Here is a 20625-nt window from a genome sequence, read left to right on the forward strand (position 1 = left end):
TCTCTGTACACAGAGAGCTGTTACCCTTCCCTTCATAGTTATGACACATACAGAATCTTCTCCCCTAGAAAAATGATTTTCTTCAGTGTCATGCTAGAGGCCTGATCTTCCACCATTGGTGTCCAGGAACGTTTTGCCACTAAATGAAGGCAGGATCAGGCTTTCTGTTAGTTAGTAGAAACTCTAGTGAATGTCATGCCTACTTAATTAGAGCAATAATCGGGTAACAAACTGCAGAGAATCTATTTCAATGACTGAACAATGGATTAATGGTATATTTGGTCTGTTGAAATGGAACCTGTGAACCCATTCGCAGTCATTAAAAACTGTTGGTTGTCTAGCTTCCTACTGGCAGCTTTTTGTTAATTCTTTCTGCTTTCCTTTTGTATGCTGGCTCACTGAGTTGATCTTTTAATATAATTCTTTAAAATAAGCAGTGTAAACAATATTTAAGGAACTTATGAAATAAGGGATTTTTTCTGCACAACATACTCCTGAGCACTGGGATAGCTGATTATCTGCTGTGTATGTTTCCATCAGCGAGCAAATGAAAGATTTTGCTGTACTGACAGGTTTTAGTTTCTGTAAGCAAATTATCCGTTTTAAATTAAGAACCTAATTTTTTGTAATGTTACTAACTCTCCCTAAGGCTACACGTATATTCACTTTGTTACATAAGTATTAGAAAGAGATGTTAGAAAAATGAGTAATAGAATTTTTATTTAGAATATAAAGGAAACTACCAAAAGATTTTCACATTAACATTTTCCCAGTTCTACCTATTTCTTATCAGTAGTACAAGCAAAATAACTATGACTACCAATACAAACAGATCCCAATGTGGTCGCAGCATGGTGTCCAGTTTTGACATTTTCCGACTTGAAGTAAACTGCTAGGACAGAAAGGGAGATCTTAGCAATACAGAGAATACTTTTTTACATGCAAAATAGAAGCTATTTTTAAAATGTGTAAAATGAAAGCATTATGCTCTTTTTAATGAGGTTTTAGACAATGCTAGGATTGGTAAACTTGAATCAGGACAAGATGTATAATATAGTAAGCACAGAAGAATAAAGCCTATAATAAGAACATAATGGCCATACTGGGTCAGACCAATGGTCCATCTAGCCCACTATCCTGTCTTCCGTGAGTGGCCAATGCCAGATGCTTCAGAGGGAATGAACAGAACAGGGCAATTTACGCATGATCCATCCCCTGTCATCTGCTCCCAGCTTCTGGCAGTTAGGGTATATCTACACTGCAATTAAAAAGCTGCAGCTGGTCCATGCCATCTGACTCGAGCTGTAGTGCTGTTTAATTGCAATGTAGATGCCCGGGCTTGGGCTGGAGCCCAGGGTCTAAAACCTGTGAGGTGGAAGGATCCCAGAGCTCAGGCTGCAGCCTGAGCCAGAACATCTATACCACAGTTAAATAGCCCCTTAGCCCAAGCCCTGTGAGCCTGAGTCGACTGGCACAGGGCAGTTGTGGGTATCGAATTGCAGTGTAGACATACCCTTAGAGGCTTAGAACACCTAGAGCATGGGGTTGCATCCCAAATCATCTTGGCTAATAGCCATTAATGGACCTATCCTCCATGAACTTATCTAATTATTTTTTGAACCCACAATTCTATAAAACAGACATTGAGTTCACCTGTTTTTTTTGTTCTGCGTATAGGGCATCTGTAATGGGGTGCACAAGTACTGCATGGCTCCGAGGCAGCACCCAGCTTGCTTACTATGTGGAAATCCCCAACAGATTGGGAGGCAGTATAGGAACAGCTTCAGACTACCAGTATTGCATGAAGGAACCAAATGCTATTCCTAGGGAAATTTGGATTATAGGTTGTATTCCCAAACCTCAGATTCTGATAGGGTTTGGTGGAATTGTTTCAGAATAGATGATCAGAAGTACTTCCTTTCACTGTGTGAAGTGGAGGGACAAGCAGCTGGGTTTTCTAGTTAATAACTAATCAAGGCATGGAGGGAAGTGAAGGAATCCATTGTGGAAAGGTTTATTATAGCTCAAATCTGTGTCCTGGCAAAAGATGACTGGACTAGTCCCCTGGATCTCATCAGCACTACACCACTCCTGGGTTTTTGGGAGAAGATTGCTTAAGAATAAGCAAGGACTCCCCTCCCTTCAGATGACCATGATGTGCTCCCAGGTCCTGATGAGCTGACGACACAAACTCTGATGCCTTGCATCATAAGGGCACTGTATTGCCACTAAAATTGGCAGACTGGCAGTGAAACTAAAGGTTTGAAGGGCTTCAAGTCACATGAACTTTAATTTACAACTAAAATTATAGGTTTCACTTTTGAAGGGTTTTCTGCATTTGTACAAATGGAAATTGCAGTATGAGGATAGGGAAATAATAGATAGTGCAATTTGTATGACAAGTCTTGGATGGTGGGCCTATTTTTACCAAAACAGGACATATTATGTAATATACCCAGGGTCTGGAATAGGTGCAATAAGCAAATCTAAAAGTATAGAATAAAATGTAAAAAATATTAGAATTGGCCCTGGTGAAAGCTTGTCAGTATGTCCAAATCATACTTACCTTGAAAAGTTGCATCTCGCTGAATAGAAGCTTAACTTCTAGCTTCATACGTGCCAAGAACACTGGAATGGAAGCATCTGGGCTTGTTTGTGCTGCGAGGTCATACCACCTTTTAGCCAAATGTATATCCTTAAAAAAAAAGGCGGGGGGGAAGGGTGTCTCTTTTACTTAGAACATGTGGAATTTGCTTAGATGAATGTTGTGATGCTTTAGCTAATCTTCAAAGCATTTCTATCCTTTGTCTTTTAGGTTTCTGCTTTTCAAGTATTTTTGTAGCTTAGTATATCATAAAGCTATAACAATACCTGAAAAGCATAAACCTTAGATTCATGTATAATTGTTGGCATGAGATAAAAATGGATTTTGTTAACATTTAATTTGTGTGCCTACTTTCTACAAACTCATTTTCAATCCCCACAACCTCTCAGTTCATTTGTCTTGTGTATATAAATGGTCTTCTGAATTCAATAGGAAGTCAAGTTGAAGTCAGCATTTGCTCATGGATACTTAAAATAGGCAGTCAGACATTTTAAATTATCTAATTAAGCAGTTATTCTTTATATCTAAAGCTAGAAATACAACAACCCAATTATCTAGTTTACTGACTAAATTTAGTAACTATATGTGTATAAAAATTAGTCCATAAATTTAATGGACAATTTTTTAGTCTAATATCCTCAATTTTAGCTAGCATATTCATGTCATGATGGAACCAATTAGTGACTTTGCCCCATCAGCTACTTTCTCAGCAGAGCACATTTTGGTAAAATATTTATCTAGTTAGTAAAGTACTAGAATCTTTCGAAAGGCATTGATCTAGCTAGGCTTGTCAAGTGTGGCTGCTCATGCTGCTCATCATGTCTTCTTGGTTAGTTTCTCCTGTTAATTTATTTTTAATGCATAGTTGTCTGCAAATTTCTACTTAATAATTATTAGTAATGAGTAGAGATTCAATTTGGATGCTTATCTCAAACTTACTCTGATCTTAGACATCAGGCTGTAAATATTGCTAGTACAGGATTTCTTCTACAATTTCCAGCACTCCTTTTTTCCCATCAGGTCAAAAATACTATCCATTCTTAGCTGAACGAGCAGTATTTCAGTTAAAGATAGTTGAATTCATCTTGTCTAACTTAAATACCACTTTAAGGTTTCAAAATTTGTGTTTGGATTCCACTTAGGAGAGGCTGGAAAAGGAAACGGGTTTTATCTCTAATATAATGGTTCTCAAAGTGTGATTCATGGAGCTGTTATATCACAATGGCATCTGCAAGTTGTCAAACAATTGTTGCTTCACGTTTGTTGAAGCCTAGTCAAAGACTCTTTGGAATGTCCAGACCAATGAAGAAACCCAAAGAACAAGCTACTCTTTCCATCCTCAAGAGCTGCTTCATGTCTTTGTCAGCATTTTCTTTGGTGAAAATCCAGTTAACCATATATACATATGACAAAGTGGTTCTTTTTTTCTGGTTGTTTTCTAAGCTGAAAGTGATCTGCAATGATTCAAGTAGTGGAGGTTACAGGTAATAAGAAAAGAACTTGTATCAAACCAAGTCCTCCTGCCAGGTAGAGCATAGACAGTACAGATACAGCATGGGCAGAGAGAACCAAGAAGCTCCACACAGTTTATGAAAGAAAAATTTTGGTCCATCTTTGGGTCTGTCTTTTACATTACTTTTTCATGTAACCAAGAACTTTAGTTTTCACAAGCAAGGTGTGGAATTGAGGTTGGGAAAGGAGGTGATCACAAGAGGCTCCTTTTCCATATCATGCAATATTTCTCATGTAAATTTGAGAACTCCTGTTGGGTGTGTGCAATATATGTAGCAGAGTCATAAAGGAGCTATATTAGGAAGGTCAGCACTGATCACTTCTTAAGCTTAATCTGGTTATCTTTCCATCCTATTTATTTTACATTTTAAAAACCTATCTTCATTTTCCCCACTTCTCTTCATTAAGAGTGATAAAAATTGGGGGGGGAGGGGGGAAGAGAAATGAATCTGTTTAACATAACAAACCTGAAATACATCTGAGATGGGGGAGATGCTGAAGAGGCCAGATTCACCTTTATCTTACCCTAGTACAGGGCAAGAGGATTTCTGGAGAGCATGCGTGGGCCAATTGGGCACTGCTACTGAAAATCTCCAGTCAAAGGCACATGGGGCACACACGCACCTGAAGCAGAGTACCCATACGGACACTATTCAAAGAAGAATGAGGTTCAGGATGAAAAGGAGAGCTACATGGAATAAAGATAGATGTACCATGGTTAGTTGGGGTGCAGAGCGGATTGGGGAGAGAGATCCCCCATGGTTGGGGGGGGGGGAAAGAAGCAGAAGTGATGCCACTTAATTTCTTAATACATTTTTTCAAAGAAACTGAAAAAACAGATGATGAGAGAGGGAACTAAACCAAGAAGGAAAGATGAACAGCAGATTTAGGTGAAAGTGATCATGAAATGGTAGCGTTCATGATTCTAAAGAATGGTAGGAGGGAGAACAGCAAAATAAAGACAATGAAGGCAAGAAGGCAAACTTTAGCAAACTCAGGGAGTTGATAGGTAAGATCCCATAGGAAGCAAGTCTAAGGCGAAAATCAATTGAAAACAGTTGGCAGTTTTTCAAAAAGATATTAAGGGCACAAAAGCAAACTATCCCACTGAGTAGGAAAGATAGGAAGTATGGCAAGAGACCACCCTGGCTTAACCAGGAGATCTTCAATGATTTAAAAATCAAAGAAGAGTCCTACAAAAAGTGGAAACTAAGTCAAATTACAAAGGATGAATATAAACAAATAACACAAGTATGTAGGGACAAAATTAGAAAGGCCAAAGCATAAAATGTGATCAAACTAGCTAGAGAGATAAAGGGTAACAAGAAAACATTCTACAAATACATTAGAAGCAAGAGGAAGACCAAGGACAGGGTAGGTCCATTACTCAATGAGGGGGGAAAACAATAACATTAAATGTGGAAATGGCAGAGGTGCTTAATGACTTCTTTGGTCCGGTTTTCACCAAGAAGGTTGGTGGTGATTGGACATCTAGCATAGTGAATGCCAGTAAAAATGAGATAGGATCAGAGGCTAAAATAAGAAAACTAACAGGTTAAAAATTACTTAGACAAATTAGATGTCTTCAAGTCACCAGGGCCAGATGAAATGCATCGTAGAATAGTCAAGGAGCTGACTGAGGAGATATCTGAGCAATTAGCGCTTATCTTTGAAAAGTCATGGAAAGTGGGAGAGATTCCAGAAGACTGGAAAAGGGCAAATATAGTGCCAATCTATAAAAAGGGAAATAAGGACAACCTGGAGAATTACAGACTAGTCAGCTTAACTTCTGTACCCGGAAAGATAATGGAGCAAATAATTAAGAAATCAATTTGCGAACATCTAGAAGATAATAAGGTGATAAGTAACAGTCAGCATGGATTTATCAAGAACAAATCATGTCAAACCAACCTGATAGCTTTCTTTGAAAGGGTAACAAGCCTTGTGGATAGGGGGAAGCGGTAAACATAGTATATGTTGACTTTAGTAAAGCTTTTGATACTGTCTCAGATGACCTTCTCATAAACAAACTAAGGAAATGCAACGTAGATGGAGCTACTATAAGGTGAGTGAAAAACTGGTTGGAAAACTGTTCCCAGAGAGTAGTTATCAGTGGTTCAGTATCATGCTGGAAGGGCATAATGAGTGGTGTCCTGCAAGGATCAGTTCTGGGTCCGGTTCTGTTCAATATCTTCATCAATGTTTTAGATAATGTCATAGAGAGTACACTTATAAAGTTTGCAGACCATACCAAGCTGAGAGGGGGTGCAAGTGCTTTGGAGGATAGGATTAAAATTCAAAATGATCTGGACAAACTGGAGAAATGGTCTGAAGTAAATAGGATGAAATTCAATAAGGACAAATGCCAACTACTCCATTTAGGAAGGAACCATCAGTTGCACACATACAAAATGGGAAATGACTGCCTAGGAAGGAGTACTGTGGAAAGGAATCTGGGGGGGTCATAGTGGACCACAAGCTAAATATGAGTCAACAGTGTAACACTGTTACAAAGAAAGCGAACATCATTGTGGGATGTAGTAGCAGGTGTGTTGTAAGCAATACACAATAAGTAATTCTTCCGCTCTACTCCGCGCTGATTAGGCCTCAACTGGAGTATTGTGTCCAGTTCTGGGCGCCACATTTCAGGGAAGATGTGGACAAATTGGAGAAAGTCCAGAGAAGAGAAACAAAAATGATTAAAGGTCTAGAAAAGATGACCTATGAGGGACGATTGAAAAACGTGGGTTTGTTTAGTCTGGAAAAGAGAAGACAGAGAGGGGACATGACAAGAATCTTCAAGTACATAAAAGGCTGTTATGAGGAGGAGGGAGAAAAATTGTTCTTCTTAACTTCTGAGGATGGGACAAGAAGCAATGGGCTTAAATTGCAGCAAGGGAGATTTAGGTTGGACATTAGGAAAAACTTCCTAACTGTCAGTGTGGTTAAGCACTGGAATAAATTGCCTAGGGAGATTGTAGAATCTCTATCATTGGAGATTTTTAAGAGCAGGTTAGACAAACACCTGTCAGGGATGGTCTAGATCATACTTAGTCCTGCTTTGAGTGCAGGGAACTGGACTAGATGACCTCTCGAGGTCCCTTCCCAGTCCTATGATTTCTTGTATCAACCTTTAAGCCCTGTTCAAAGTTTAATTTAGTAATGGTCTGTTTTTATAAATTTTATTTCTTAAAATTCAAACTGTTATTGAAAAGCAGTCCATAAAAGTAAAGAAGTGTAAGGGCTTAAAGATGACACTGTCCCCTTATGGGCTACAATAATTCAGCTTGTTCTGTCTGTATAAGAATGACCAGCTTTGCTCTTATTTCTACCCAATTAGTTTATTATTTTCTGCTTATAGAATATCTGCAAGACAACTTTAATCTCCTCAAATTGGCTGATTTTGGGACAAATATGCTGATCTCGAGACTTTGGCATTCATTCACTTTCCACAAGCATCCATGCTGGTCAAACTCAATTTTTCAAGTATTTGCAGTAAGTTCATGCAAAGGGGCATGAACATGGCCGCAGCAGTTTTATTGAAAAATGTAACCAAATATTCATGATGCTTTTCACTATTTGCCCTCTCCTAATAATACTTTAGAAAGTACTCTGAATTCCTTAGCTGAAAGGCATTACTATAAGTGCGAACAATGACTCTGCTTCACAAGAGATTTTAATAACAATACATTATCAATTATTTAATATTAATATTGCTAATATTAATATTAATAATTAAATATTAATAACGTTAACCAAATAGAATAAGGGCCAAATCGTCAGAAGTATTTGCATATAACAGGATAGCTAATAGACTTACCTTTAAATTTGCACATGCAGTCATATTCATTAGATATGTAGCTCATCTTTTGTATATGCAATTTCTGTAATTGTTCATGCCATTGTGGCAATTTTGTGCATAAATTAGTTACATCATTGCATGCATACACCTCGAAAAATCTGGCTCTGAAGCCTTGCCCAAGGTCACAAAAATATGTGGCTGAGTCAGGGACACATCACCTGCCTTCTGGGCCTCATTTTGATTACATTCTTCCTCCTAGCTTTGCTCATAGCCATACCATACTGAAACAGCTTACTGCTGCTCATAGATGGAGAAGGAGCAAAGTTGGGAAGTAATTTGGAAGGAAAAGAAAAGCAGGAACAGAAGGAAAAGCTTCTGAGTGTGACTCTTTGCTGAGGAGTGACTGATGATGGCATAGTGTGGTTGCATGTTTGTCTTAGTTATGTGTCCAGTTTACAAGTAAAGAGATGCTTCTTCTAACTGACAGTCCTTCAAACTCGCCTGGGATACAACTTAAGCTACCATCTTTGCTTCTTGTCACTATTACCAGTAATAAAAGTTCTGTAGTCCAAATAGAGAAGCCCCATTGGCTTCAGTGGGTCTAAACCACTGTAACGGCTTGGAACTTGGTAAATAATTCCTGTATAAGAGTGAATAGAATCCTGCTCATTTTACGTTAGCTACACAGGCAACAGTTCTGATTATTAAAAGGGTGTCATTTTTACTATAATTTTTAAGACTAGAAGTGGTCTGCTTCCATTATAGAGGCACTGCCTCTGTGTAGGCGGAAGCACAAGAGTGGGGGAAAGGATGGATGGTGGCTCTCTGAAAGAAACCCCTGCCTGCCTTCTCCATATGTTCTTCTATCCCTTTGTGCAGCTGCTGGAGCTTACACACAAGCAGGCAGCCATACTAGCTTCTCTCTTTTCCCCTGGCATCACTCAGAGTTACAGTGGAGTATAGCATAACCACCTCTCTTCTGGTTCCACTAATCCACCCCCAGGTCACTGGAGCCTTGCTTACTTCCCCATTACTTCCCCCTAAAAAGTGGAAGAATGAAAATCATCAGAAGAAGGGGCAATCAGCTGAGAAACCAATCAGAGAACCAAGCCCATGGCGTTTGGAGACATGTCAGGTCAAGAACTGGGACATTTATGAGGGATGAAACTAGGTTGGGGAGGCGCAAAGAGATTAGGGGAGGAAGAGAGTTGGGAAAGGATGCAGAAGATCTGAGAGTGCTGGAGGAGGGAGACTGGAGAAACCAGATAGAGCTGTGGCGAGATCGAGAGGAGAGGCATACAGGTAATGGGCCTGGGCAAGGAGAGAATGAAGAGAGACTAGGTAAGATGAAAGAAACAAAAAGTTGAAGCCACAAACAGGAAGGAGAGAAATGAGAAAAAGGCAAGTACAAAAGGAAGTTGAAGGAAGCAATGGAAAAACAAGCAAACAACAAAAATGGCAAAAATACACACAACTTCAGATTTAGTAAATTGTATCATTTGTTTCTACATTGTACTGAGCAGGAGAGAATATTGGGCCAGTGGTAGGGAGCCATTAGCTCAAACCAGCACCTCTCCCTTCCCTCATGCCCTGCAAGCATGAGATTAGGGTGGGATTCCTTTATGATTCTAAGGCATCAACTGACTGTCAGTTGAATCATGAAGAATTATGTCTTTTGTATTTTTCCAGTCATGAAGAATTATGTCTTTTGTATTTTTCCAGCCTTTCTGATGCAACTTTAGATGTTTTTCTTATTTATAAGTAACCAATTATATTTTTGAATTTTACTGAACTAGTCTCATTGATATCATGTGGTCATAGATCTTACAGGTTGACCATGCACTGTTTAAAACTGAATTTCCATGTTTACTGCACTAACTTTATTTTCATTTCTCATCCTTGTTTTTATGTGGCAAGATGAAAGGGCACGCATTTGGCCTTCACCATACCATCTATCATTTCACATGTATCTCTCAGTCATAGCCTGCCTGACCCTCCTTTACAATTTTAATAAGCTCTGTTTACCTAATTTTCCCTCATATGGGAGATTCTGCCTCACCCAGAATGCTACATTAGGATATTATAGCTATAATAGCTTTTAATTTCAACGATATCTATTAAGGTTAATTTTACACACAGATTGCACCATATGCAGTCCACATTACCTTTGGAATACCTAAACCATGTTCATACATATATGCCAGATTAAACATGGCTTGAGCGATGTGGTGATCAACTGCGAGGCTGTAATGAATTGCTGCTGTGACATAATCCCTCTTGGTTCCATAACCGTAAAAGTGGTAATCTCCAGTTTTTACTCTAGCAAATGCATTGCCTGGTGGAAACATTAAAAAGAAAAGTCACAACAAAAATCTAGATTAAACTGTGCTTCTTGCTAAATTTCCTCCTCTAATAAAATTGTATTTTTCTCTTAAATATAAAAATGAATAAAATGTAAATTTGAAGCACTATGGTTTCAGTCATCATAGAATTATTATAATTTATAGAGTATTCTAAACGGGAAGGATTTGGGAAGAAACCAAGGTGTTGAGAGTACAGAAGTAGGAAGGAAGTCCCACAGGTAAGGAATGGCATGGAAGAAGGGGTGAAGGTAATGCGAGAGAAGAATAAGAAAGGGACCGACAGGAGGGCCTCTTGGAATGCAGAGAGCAGAAAGGAAAGTAGGAGGAAATGAACATTGAAATGTGTGTGGGGCAGAGTTGATGTACATCCTTGAAGGTGAAAGCTTGAATTTGATGTGAAAGACAAGAGAGAGATTAGAAAGAAAAAAAAAAAAAGGAAGCAACATGGTGGCAAGAAAGGACTGTGACAGCCATATTTTGGATAAACTAAGGGGGCAAGACAAGAAGTTAGGAGCAGTGCGATGTCAAAGGTAGGGGATGGAGATTCATAGATTCATAGAATATTAGGGTTGGAAGGGACCTCAGGAGATCATCTAGTCCAACCCCCTGCTCAAAGCAGGATCAATCCCCAAATGGCCCCCTCAAGGATTGAACTCACAACCCTGGGTTTAGCAGGCCAATGCTCAAACCACTGAGCTATCCCTCCCCCAAATGAAAGGGTAGATTTGTATGTGAAGGGAAAACAGACAATATAGCAACAGCCTGGGAGCGGAGGGGAAAAAACAATAAATATGATCCCTGTTTGAGCATCTTGGTGACAGGGAAAAGAATGGAAATTTTGACAGGAATGGAGAATAGGCTGTAGTGTAGACGTAGCATCAGAAATCTTCTCCCCAAGTAGATACTTATAAACTATAAAGGAGGTTTTCTAGACCCCAAATTATTCTTGAAGCTGTACTGAAGTAAAGCATACAAATAGTGCACATTTAACAAGTAAGCATATTTTACACATCTTTATGCTTCTCAATTTCCTATAGTTTTTCTTAGTGAGTAGGTGTAAGTTTTTCTTGGTGTTCATTTAGCTAAAGAAACCATTTTTCCTATTCAGTTGAAGTTTTGTGATAAAGTACCCATGAATGAGGATTGAATCAGTGGAGGATAAATGAATAGTTGAGTGTTTTAACCTAGAAATGTGAGAATTTCTTGAATGTTAGATTGTTTTTAACATGCCTAAGGCGGTAGTACAGATATCCTTTTAATCGTGAGTTAAATATGTGAGAATCAATCCCTTAATGATGTTAGCTTAATTATCTGACGTTTGTAATGCCATGTTCTTGGGCCACTGAGTGTTCATTTCTCTTCTGGCTGTACAATCTGAGGAACAGAGTTGAAGAAAATCATACTTATAAGAGTGGACAGCTAACTGCAAGTTATTTTTAACTATGTGGTGTTCCATACCTTGAGCTGCAGCTCTGTTCCACAGGAGAAGTGCTAATGGATACATCTGATCATTGCTGAGAATTTTAACCTGTTCTGTAAAAGAAAAATTGAATTTGCATAGTTTACAACAGCACTTGCAAATACATATATAATTTATAGAGAAAATAATTTAACTTCTCTTACCAGATTCCAAAATGTAAGCTGAATTACTTTGAGCTACTTCATATCCCATTTCTGCTAATAATGCATATTGAATAAGAGATGAATCTATATTACCATCCTGGTAAGCGAAGTATGCAGTCAGGAATTTCTCAGACCAACTTCCTAGTTCACAAACACTTCGGTAAAGCTGAACAGAGGAACAGTGATAGAACAAACCCGTGAGGTTTTACACTTCACCACAGGCAATAAATCTTAGGAGCTTGTAGCTCCTGCTGGGGGACACAAGGGTTAAAGTTACAACATTTGTGTGTATTGTTTACAAAAAAGTTATGCCAATTGCATCCTTAACTGATACAGAGTACTTAATCGTTAAAAGTCAGATGAATCCATATCTAATCTGACTCTAAAGTTGTTTTCTTAGTTGCATATAAAGAAAAATACACTGATAAAAAACAAAAGTGTTTTCCGTTATACAACAGTTATTTATTTTAAGATGCTCTGCTGAATATTAAGCCACAAATAAGATTTCAACTAGAGATGAGAGAAATTTGTCAGATGAATAGTTTATTCCCCCCAAAATGCAATTTTGTGTCGACAAAACTATTTGTGAATTTGACATACATTTTCCAAATACTATTGGACAAAATAAAATGTGTTGGGCTAGATTCTCTAGGGGACTTAGGCACCATTCGCAAAAAACCCATTGAAAGTGCTCCCACCTGCCCCACGCATCCAATAACTAGGACACTCCCCTGAGATGTGAGAGATCAAGGTTTAAACTTCTACTCTGGAGCAGGGACTTGAAGCCAGGTCTCCCCATCTCAGCTGAATACCCTAAACACTAGGCTGCAGGCTGGGACTCTAGCAATCTCTCCTGTTGAAGCTGTTCCACTTTGTATAAATAATTATGGGAGCAGGAATTTGAACCTGGATTTCTCGCCTCCCCTATAAGTGTCACTTTTTTTGGCCCAATGGCTATTCAGCTATTTAATGCAAAGTGGTACAGCTTCAACAGGAGAAATTGAGAGGAACTCAACCCAGAATACCCTATTTTCATCTTTGTCTACAGCTTATGCACAAGACAGCCCCCCAGTGCCCTGGTCATTTGTGACTAGCATATGCTGGTGAAATTCAACTCTAAGACTGATTATGACACAATAGTACTGCCACTATGTAATAATATTTTGGCATTTCCCCCTAGTGATCTTAAAGTACATCACAATTAAGCTGTGTATCACAGGATAGTGTGCCACAGTATTGGGGGACAGGGGAACTCCACCCTGATCTGCACTGTGGCTGCTGGATAAAGTTTTGCAAGATGTAAAGATTCCTATGGAAGAGTACGTCTTAGAGAAATAATTCTTATGTAACTATAAAAAGTCATGTCATGCATATGTATTCCATAAGAAAGCCAGCAATGTAAAAAATCTAGCTATAGTGCAAAAGTTGCCAGCTAACTGCCTGAGCTGAAAAGGGGCCAGTTGAACTGGATATATTTATAGTACATGGGAAACTTGATAAAACTAGAACTGCCAATAACATTCTAAAATAGGCATGAATAGTTGTGGGCAAAGAACAAAAAAAGCCACAGCAAATCTTCCCTAAAATGTTTTATCAATAGTCAGATATACAAGTACTTAGGATTTCTTGAGATGAATGGTTCTAAGTTAAATCCATCTGTGACATTTTAGGCAGACTCAACCTACTTAAAAAGAAAGAGTGAATGCCAAATTGATAAGTACTGTACTTACATTGTTAATTTGGTGAAGATTTATGAAATAGATTTAAAGATTGAGTCCAGGGCTGAGGGCTGTAATACTTTGGTTTAATTTCAGTTTATTGTGCTGGTGCTGGGTGGTGTCAGTGGCCTGTGAGGTACAGGCGGTGAGACTGGATGATTTTGTGGTCCCTTCTGGCCTTAAACTCCATGGGTATGTCTACATAGCATTTTGGAGCAAGCCTCCCAGCCTCCCTCCCTAGGCTTCGGAGCTCAAGCTCCAGCCCAAGCCACAACTTCAAACACTGTCTAGCCATCTATTTTTAGAGCATTAGTGTGAGCCCCACTAGCCCAAGTCTGTCAACCCGGGCTGGAAGGCTTACTTCAAAACGCTGTGTATACCCACTCTATGACTCTGAGGTGTAAAGGCCATCATACCTGCATGCTATGGGTCACCCTCTACTCTAACTTACACTGGTCTTATCTGGAGCAACTCTATTGACATCAGTGGAGTTATTCTGGATTTAGACTAGTGTAGCTGAAAACAGAATTTGGCCCAGATATGATCACTTTTCTCCTACTTAAGAAAATACAAATTTCTGACTCTAAATCATAGCATATAGGCAACTTTCATAAAAAGAGAAGTTAAAATAGTAATACAAATCCAGGCTATTACTTCTATAACTAATCACAAATCTTTAAAAAAATATACTATTTACCTCAACTGCATTTTGACATGATCTAAACACTCCAGTCCCTGCAGCATACATCTGAGCCAAATAATAAACAGCAATGGGTTGTCCATTTTGAGAGGCCAAGTAAAAATATTTGAAGGCAAGTTTATAGTCTTTCCTTACTCCAGAGCCAGCTGCAAATCAAGTTGAGATTGGAGTTTAGTTTGGTTTTTGTAAAATTACAGACGACTGATTAATGCAAATTTTTAATTAAAAAATGCATAGTACTTACAGTGATACATGACTCCTAGCTGGAACTGTGCATCTGCCAAACCTTTCTCAGCTGCTATATGAAAGTATTTAAAAGCTTCAGTATAGTTCTGAAAGGTAATTACCCTCCATTACTGAAAGTTCCAGGTACCTGCCAGCGTGGTAAGAATTGTGTGCTCATGAAAAAGACAAGTTTTGTCTCACTTTTGAGCGGCACAATTTAATGACAGAATGTTACGCTGTATCCCAAACAAATGAAAAACAAAATCAAACTAACATTTTCTCCAATGTGCAGCTTGTATAGTATTTGAGATCAGGGTCCTGATTCTGATCTCACACCAGTTATACTCCATAGCGTTGAATGGACTAACACCTACCAATGTTTTTTATTTATTTAATTGGACTCTGGGCCTCATTCTAATGAAAGTTACACTAGTATAAATCAGGAGGAGCTCCATTCAAGACATACAATGGTGTGTTCATGATAGTATTCAGAGTACAAGAAAAATTACTCATATTTGCAGTGCTATAAATCTATTAGTTGCACCACTTGAATGAGCTTTATTATAGTTATTTTAGCTATAATCCCCTACTAAAGGGTGTTTTAATCCATAGTTGATATTGATTAAACATTTTATTTTCTCAGATTTTTAATAGCTGTATTGTGAAAAACATATTTGAAGTGACTAAAATAATTCTTACCACAGGAACACCTTTTCCTTGATAATAAAGAAGGCCTACACCCCATAGTCCAACTGCATTACCCTAAAATAATGTATTAAGTTTGAATGTAATTTTTCATTAAGACATTGAAAAGCACTTGCAATAAAGAAAACATCTATCAGATAAGTTACTAACCAATTAGTTATTCTTGCTTTTATTTTACTATGATATAGTGAACTTAGAACTATGAATTCTGATAATGATCAATGCTAAATTAGTATTCTTATTCTGATGACTCTCATGACTGCTTGTAGACAGACACCATACCATATGTTTAAAAAGTGGCTTTAATTTTTGTTATCCACATGTAATTTCATTGCCATTAATAAAAGTGGCTTCACTGGATGGTAAAACTAGAGCAGGGTGTTCCCCTTCCCCCCTGAATTGGAACAAAACCAAATTTCAAAATATAAAAATCCTCTGAGAAATAGAATTGTCTTTTTCTGCCCAGCTGTAGTCTGGATTCACATGAAAAAGAAGGGGCTGGAAGGTGGTCAGGCTGGAAGAGATGTAGGCAGACTGGGGTTGGTGCACATTTTTCCTCCACTCGCTCTAGAGAGTTCAGGCTGTATTATTTCCATGCCATGCCCCCCATATTAGAAACCCTATTGTAATGTGGGGCATCTGAAAACAGCTGTCTGCTGAAAAAGCATGGTTGTGATCTCCATTCATGCTGTTCTGTCAGTAGATGTTGGGGGAGCACTAGCACACAGAGATGCTCTGAGTGGATAGCCCCAAGAGACATTGGGGGGTCAAATCCATGTTCTGTTCTACAGTGGGGCACAACCCCCCCCCAACATAATGATTAGGGAGAAATCTCCACAAATAAAAGGGAGATTGTCCACTTCAGTTTCATTGCAGAAATTTCTTCCGTTTCACGCCACAGATGGTGCCAGCCCAATACTAGATATTTTGAAAGTCCATTTTTAATGCTCTATTTCAACAAGTATTTGCTTCTTAGTTACTCACTTTGGAAGATCATCTTTTGTTCTTTGAATATTTAGCAGAAACAATTGTGTTTTGGCCAAAGTAAGCAAGTACCCAGTAATGGATTATTTAAGCTAACAGTCCTTCACCATCTTGGCTTTCTCATCTTGACTCTTTCCTTAGCTCTCTTTGATGTTCTCTAGTGCAATATGAATTGTACACACACTCTTCTCTATTCACTGAGTATTAGATACAACAGCTATTTAATTTGCCTTGTTTGTATCTTGGTAATACTGTATGTGATATACCCATGTGCATTTAAGCACAATGGGGTGAGTTAAGGATGAAGTGACTCATAATTTGTTGGCTTTGTCAGAACCTTCACTTTTTTTCTGCATTGGCAGGAAGATGCATAAGATGACCGCATAGGTCTTTTTCATCTCCAATTTCTGACCCTGTGATTTTAAAATTTATTATGTAATTTAACATCAAAAAGCTCAATAAGATCCTATTTTTTATAAAGGTAGATCTGCATTTACAAACACTCTTGTATTTTCAGAGTCTATGTAGCCAGATGGAGATTTTGGCTTCCTTTCTGACATTAAACAACAAGAAATCCAAAAAATACATGCCCTATTGATGGACTGGGGCTAAGCAAATGACTCAAAATTTCAAATATGAGCTTAGGGAATCCCATTCTCTTGACCAAATAAAGCAATCACATACATATTAACAAACATTACCTTAATCAACAAGGAAGCCACTTTTGGAAAGAAGCAGCACATAGGTTTCATAGGAAAGGGAAGAAGTGCTTCAGCATAATCTGTATACACTGAGTTGTCACAAGGTAAAATGGGGAAAATAAATTACAATATCCATACAGACAAAAGACATGGTCATTAAAGCATGCTTTTCCTGTACTGCACTTGGATCAAATCCAAAACTTTCAGAGATAGGACCATGTCACAGGGTGGCTAGCCCCTTAATGGGACACAGGACCAGCCCCCTCCTGTAAAACAATTAGCTTGCCTCCCTAGGTGGGGAGAATGAGGGTGTCAGGTGATTCAGTCCGGCCTGGGGTAGATAAGGAAGAGGCCTGGAGAGAGAAGAGGGCTGATGGTTGGCGTTGGCAAATGCCTGCAGATACTGAGAAGGCTCCTGCAGGGAACCCTGAGTTAGCAGGTGAGGGAGACACTAGCACGGGAAGAATGGCTGCCTGCTGTTCTCTCCCAGATGGGGGAAGAATAAAACAAAGATAATGGCGGTCAGCTGAGGGAAGCTATGGAAGGTTACAGCCGATTGGTATTAAAAAAGCCCCGAGGAAAACCATGGGACTCTTCTGTGAGAAAGAGAAGATGGCACAGAACCAGAGAGAACAATTTCTCAGATAGGAGGAATTGGGCCCAGCTAAGGACTGGGTTGAAGCGACTTTATTTTCAGTTGATTTTGGTTTTAATAAAGTAGACCCCCTGAAGGGGAATTTTGTGCTATACCTTTAGACTAGGGTTGCCAACTTTCTAATCGCACAAACACCCTTCCCCTGCTACTGCCCCACCCCTTCCCCGAGGCAAAGCTCCTGCCCCACCCCTTCTCGGAGGCCCCGCCCCTCACTCACTCCATCCCATCTCCCTCTGTCGCTCGCTGTCTTCCACCCTCACTCACTTTAACCGGGCTGGGGCAGAGGGTTGGAGTGCGGGACGGGGTGAGGGCTTCAGCTGGGGATGCGGGCTCTGGGGTAGGGCCAGAAATGAGGGGTTCAGGATGTAGGAGGGGGCTCCAGGCTGGGGCAGGAGGTTGGGATGCGGGAGGGAGTGAGGGCTCTGGCTGGGGGTGCAGGCTCTGGGGTGGGGTCAGGGATGAGGGGTTTGGGGTGCAGGAGGGGGCTCTGGGCTGGGGCTGAGAGGTTTGGAGTGTGGGAGGTGGCTCCAGGCTGGGGCAGGGGATTGGGGTGTGGGCTCTGGCTGGGGGTGGGGATGAGGGGTTTGCGGTGCAGGAGAGGGCTCTGGGCTGGGGCCAAGAGTTCAGTGTGCAGGAGGGGGCTCAGGCCTGGGGCAGGGGGTTGGGGTGTGGAAGGGGGTAAGGTGTGTGGGCTCGGGCCGGGAGGCGCTTACCTCGGGCGGCTCCCAGAAGTGACTGGCATGTCTGGTGCCTAAGCTCAGGGGTAGTTAGGTGGCTCCACACAATGCTCCTGCCTGCAGGCACTGCCCCCGCAGCTCCCATTGTCCGCAGTTCCTGGCCAATGGGAGCTGCGGAGTTGGTGCTCGGGGCGGGGGCAATGCGCAGACCCCCTGGCTGCCTCTGTGCCTAGGAGCTGGACATGCTGGTTGCTTCCGGGAGCCACGTGGAGCTAGGGCAGGTAGGGAGACTGCCTTAGCCCTGCTGCACCGCCGACCAAACTTTTAGCAACCTATTAAACTCTCCTGAGCTTTCAATGGTCACCAGTAGATTGATACCAATTCTGGTAGACTCCCCGCCAATCTGGGAGGGTTGGCAACCCTACTTTAGACTGTCTAGAGTTTTATTAAGGAGTCCTGAGAGAAGAGGAAACAGAGGCAAGATGCCACAGAGCCACTCCAGGCCATGTGGGGGCACTTGTGAAGAGGCAGCCCTGCAACACACCATAAGGAGATCACACGCTACTTTGCTGCTGTGGTATTGTATGAAGGGGATTTTGCCATTCCATGCTAAAGAAGGCAAATGTTTAGTCACTAAAGAATTCAGTAACCTGGCCAAACCTGACAAAGCCAACAACTCTGCTAACTACCCAAATAATTTCCAACTTTCCTTTTCTTAGCAAGATCATTTAAGAAGGTGGTACTATCTCAGTTATAGAAGTACTTGTCCTCTGCCAATATCCAGCATCTCTTTCAGAACAGGACATGGCATAAAAATTTCTCCTAGACTGCAGGATCCACTTGTTTCTATCAGACAGATCATAGTGTTTTCATGGGCACCTACTACTTGTCATCCATTCTACACATCATGAGACCACTTAGTGAGTTCTTGTGATGCCTTGGACTTTAGTGAGAGTTGAGGATGATCAAGACCTTCCAGAATCGGGCCTTTAGTTTGCACACAAACAATGGCAGTTCTATCTCCTGTTTCTACTTCTCCAACTTTTCGGCTAGCTTTTCCATTACCCTCAACATCACCAACTGCATAACATTATATTTCATAGGCTTCAGAAGTGTGCTATAGTTACCTACTTCTTAAAAATCTACACTGAACAACATTCCCATTAAATAGAAGAAATGGACTGCATGCTTTCCTCCTGTAATTTACACACTAATTGAGGTGTAAATCAAATACACTCTTAAAATATTGTATACAAACAGATACTTTTTCTTATATTACCTTTTCAGCTGCCATTGTGAAGTACTTAAAGGCAGAAGCATTACTCTGTGTCACTGCAACACTTCCTTCTAAAAACATCTGATCAATATAAAGAAAAGGAGATATTTGCTCCTTAGATATGTGTTATGAATCCCTGCCTATCCAGTTTCTCATAAAAAATATAAACAGTAGGACAAACTCTGCTCCTACTTCCACTTGTACATCCCCAATAAAGCCAATGATATTGTACAGATGTAACTGAGAACAGAACTTTGCCAGTTCTCTCCCACTCATGAGTTTTTCTGACTGGTTTAATGTACTAAATTTTTACTGATTTATACTGAGTATACACTAATAGAATCATGATAATTACTTGTTTGTAACTTGTTTTCTTAAAAAAGCCTTTAGGTTATTTGTAATATCTTCTGAGGCCAAGATTTTCAAAAGTGACTGGTGACTACTCTTACACCTCTGCGTGGCTACTTTAGGTTTAGCCATTATCTAGTCCTTGACTGTTGCAATTTACCAAATTAATCTCATGAAAAGTAATATGTACCTTTCCCAGGAATGCCATACCATGTGTATTCCCTGCTTTTGCTGCCTTTAGGAAATAGTAGAAAGCTTTCTGAATAAAAAGCAATAACAAAGTTACATTTTTTCACCTGAAAAAGGTTTTTTTTTTTTTGTAAATTTCAACCAAGACAAATGTTTTGCACAGCTTTACACCTCTTCTTGATTTAGACAGACCAGAAAATGTCACAACGCAAAACTGAAAATAGCTTTACACATTTAGGCTCTGAACCTACAAACGCTTACACACAAGTATGATTTTATGCCCATGTGGAGTTCCACTCAATGGGACTATTCATGCATGTTAGCCTTTGCAGAATCAGGGCCTTAGTCTGGTATGATAGGTGGGTGGTGGCTGAATCAAAGGTAAGAACAGAGCATCTAGATCCGTTACCTAAGGAGACTCTGACCTTAGACAGGAACAGATTGACAGTGTTGAGGCCATATGAACTAATTTTTACAAATTCTTGTTACCATGTATGTGACCATAAGAAAAAAACTGTAGTGTTCCCCATAATGTGAATTAG

At 39.8% G+C, this 20625-nt stretch overlaps 1 protein-coding gene across 1 annotated transcript in view; it reads right to left on the minus strand.

Moving 5' to 3' along the window:
• Nucleotides 1-775: 775 nt before the first annotated feature.
• The window catches only part of SEL1L2 (SEL1L2 adaptor subunit of ERAD E3 ligase), a 37494-nt gene continuing 17644 nt past the window's right edge, over nt 776-20625 (minus strand). Inside the window, exons 8-17 of the mRNA XM_029911894.1 lie at nt 20085-20153; nt 19550-19627; nt 15248-15310; nt 14568-14655; nt 14321-14469; nt 11906-12071; nt 11741-11815; nt 10085-10254; nt 2567-2695; nt 776-889 (exon numbers count right to left, since the gene is read on the minus strand). Coding sequence (XP_029767754.1) covers nt 776-889; nt 2567-2695; nt 10085-10254; nt 11741-11815; nt 11906-12071; nt 14321-14469; nt 14568-14655; nt 15248-15310; nt 19550-19627; nt 20085-20153 — 1101 coding nt within the window. The remainder of the gene's footprint in view (nt 890-2566; nt 2696-10084; nt 10255-11740; nt 11816-11905; nt 12072-14320; nt 14470-14567; nt 14656-15247; nt 15311-19549; nt 19628-20084; nt 20154-20625) is intronic.

The sequence above is a fragment of the Terrapene carolina genome, unplaced genomic scaffold, assembly GCF_002925995.2.
Source record: "Terrapene carolina triunguis isolate 2854851 unplaced genomic scaffold, T_m_triunguis-2.0 Scaffold132, whole genome shotgun sequence".
In the NCBI taxonomy this organism is placed as follows: Eukaryota; Metazoa; Chordata; order Testudines; family Emydidae; genus Terrapene; species Terrapene triunguis.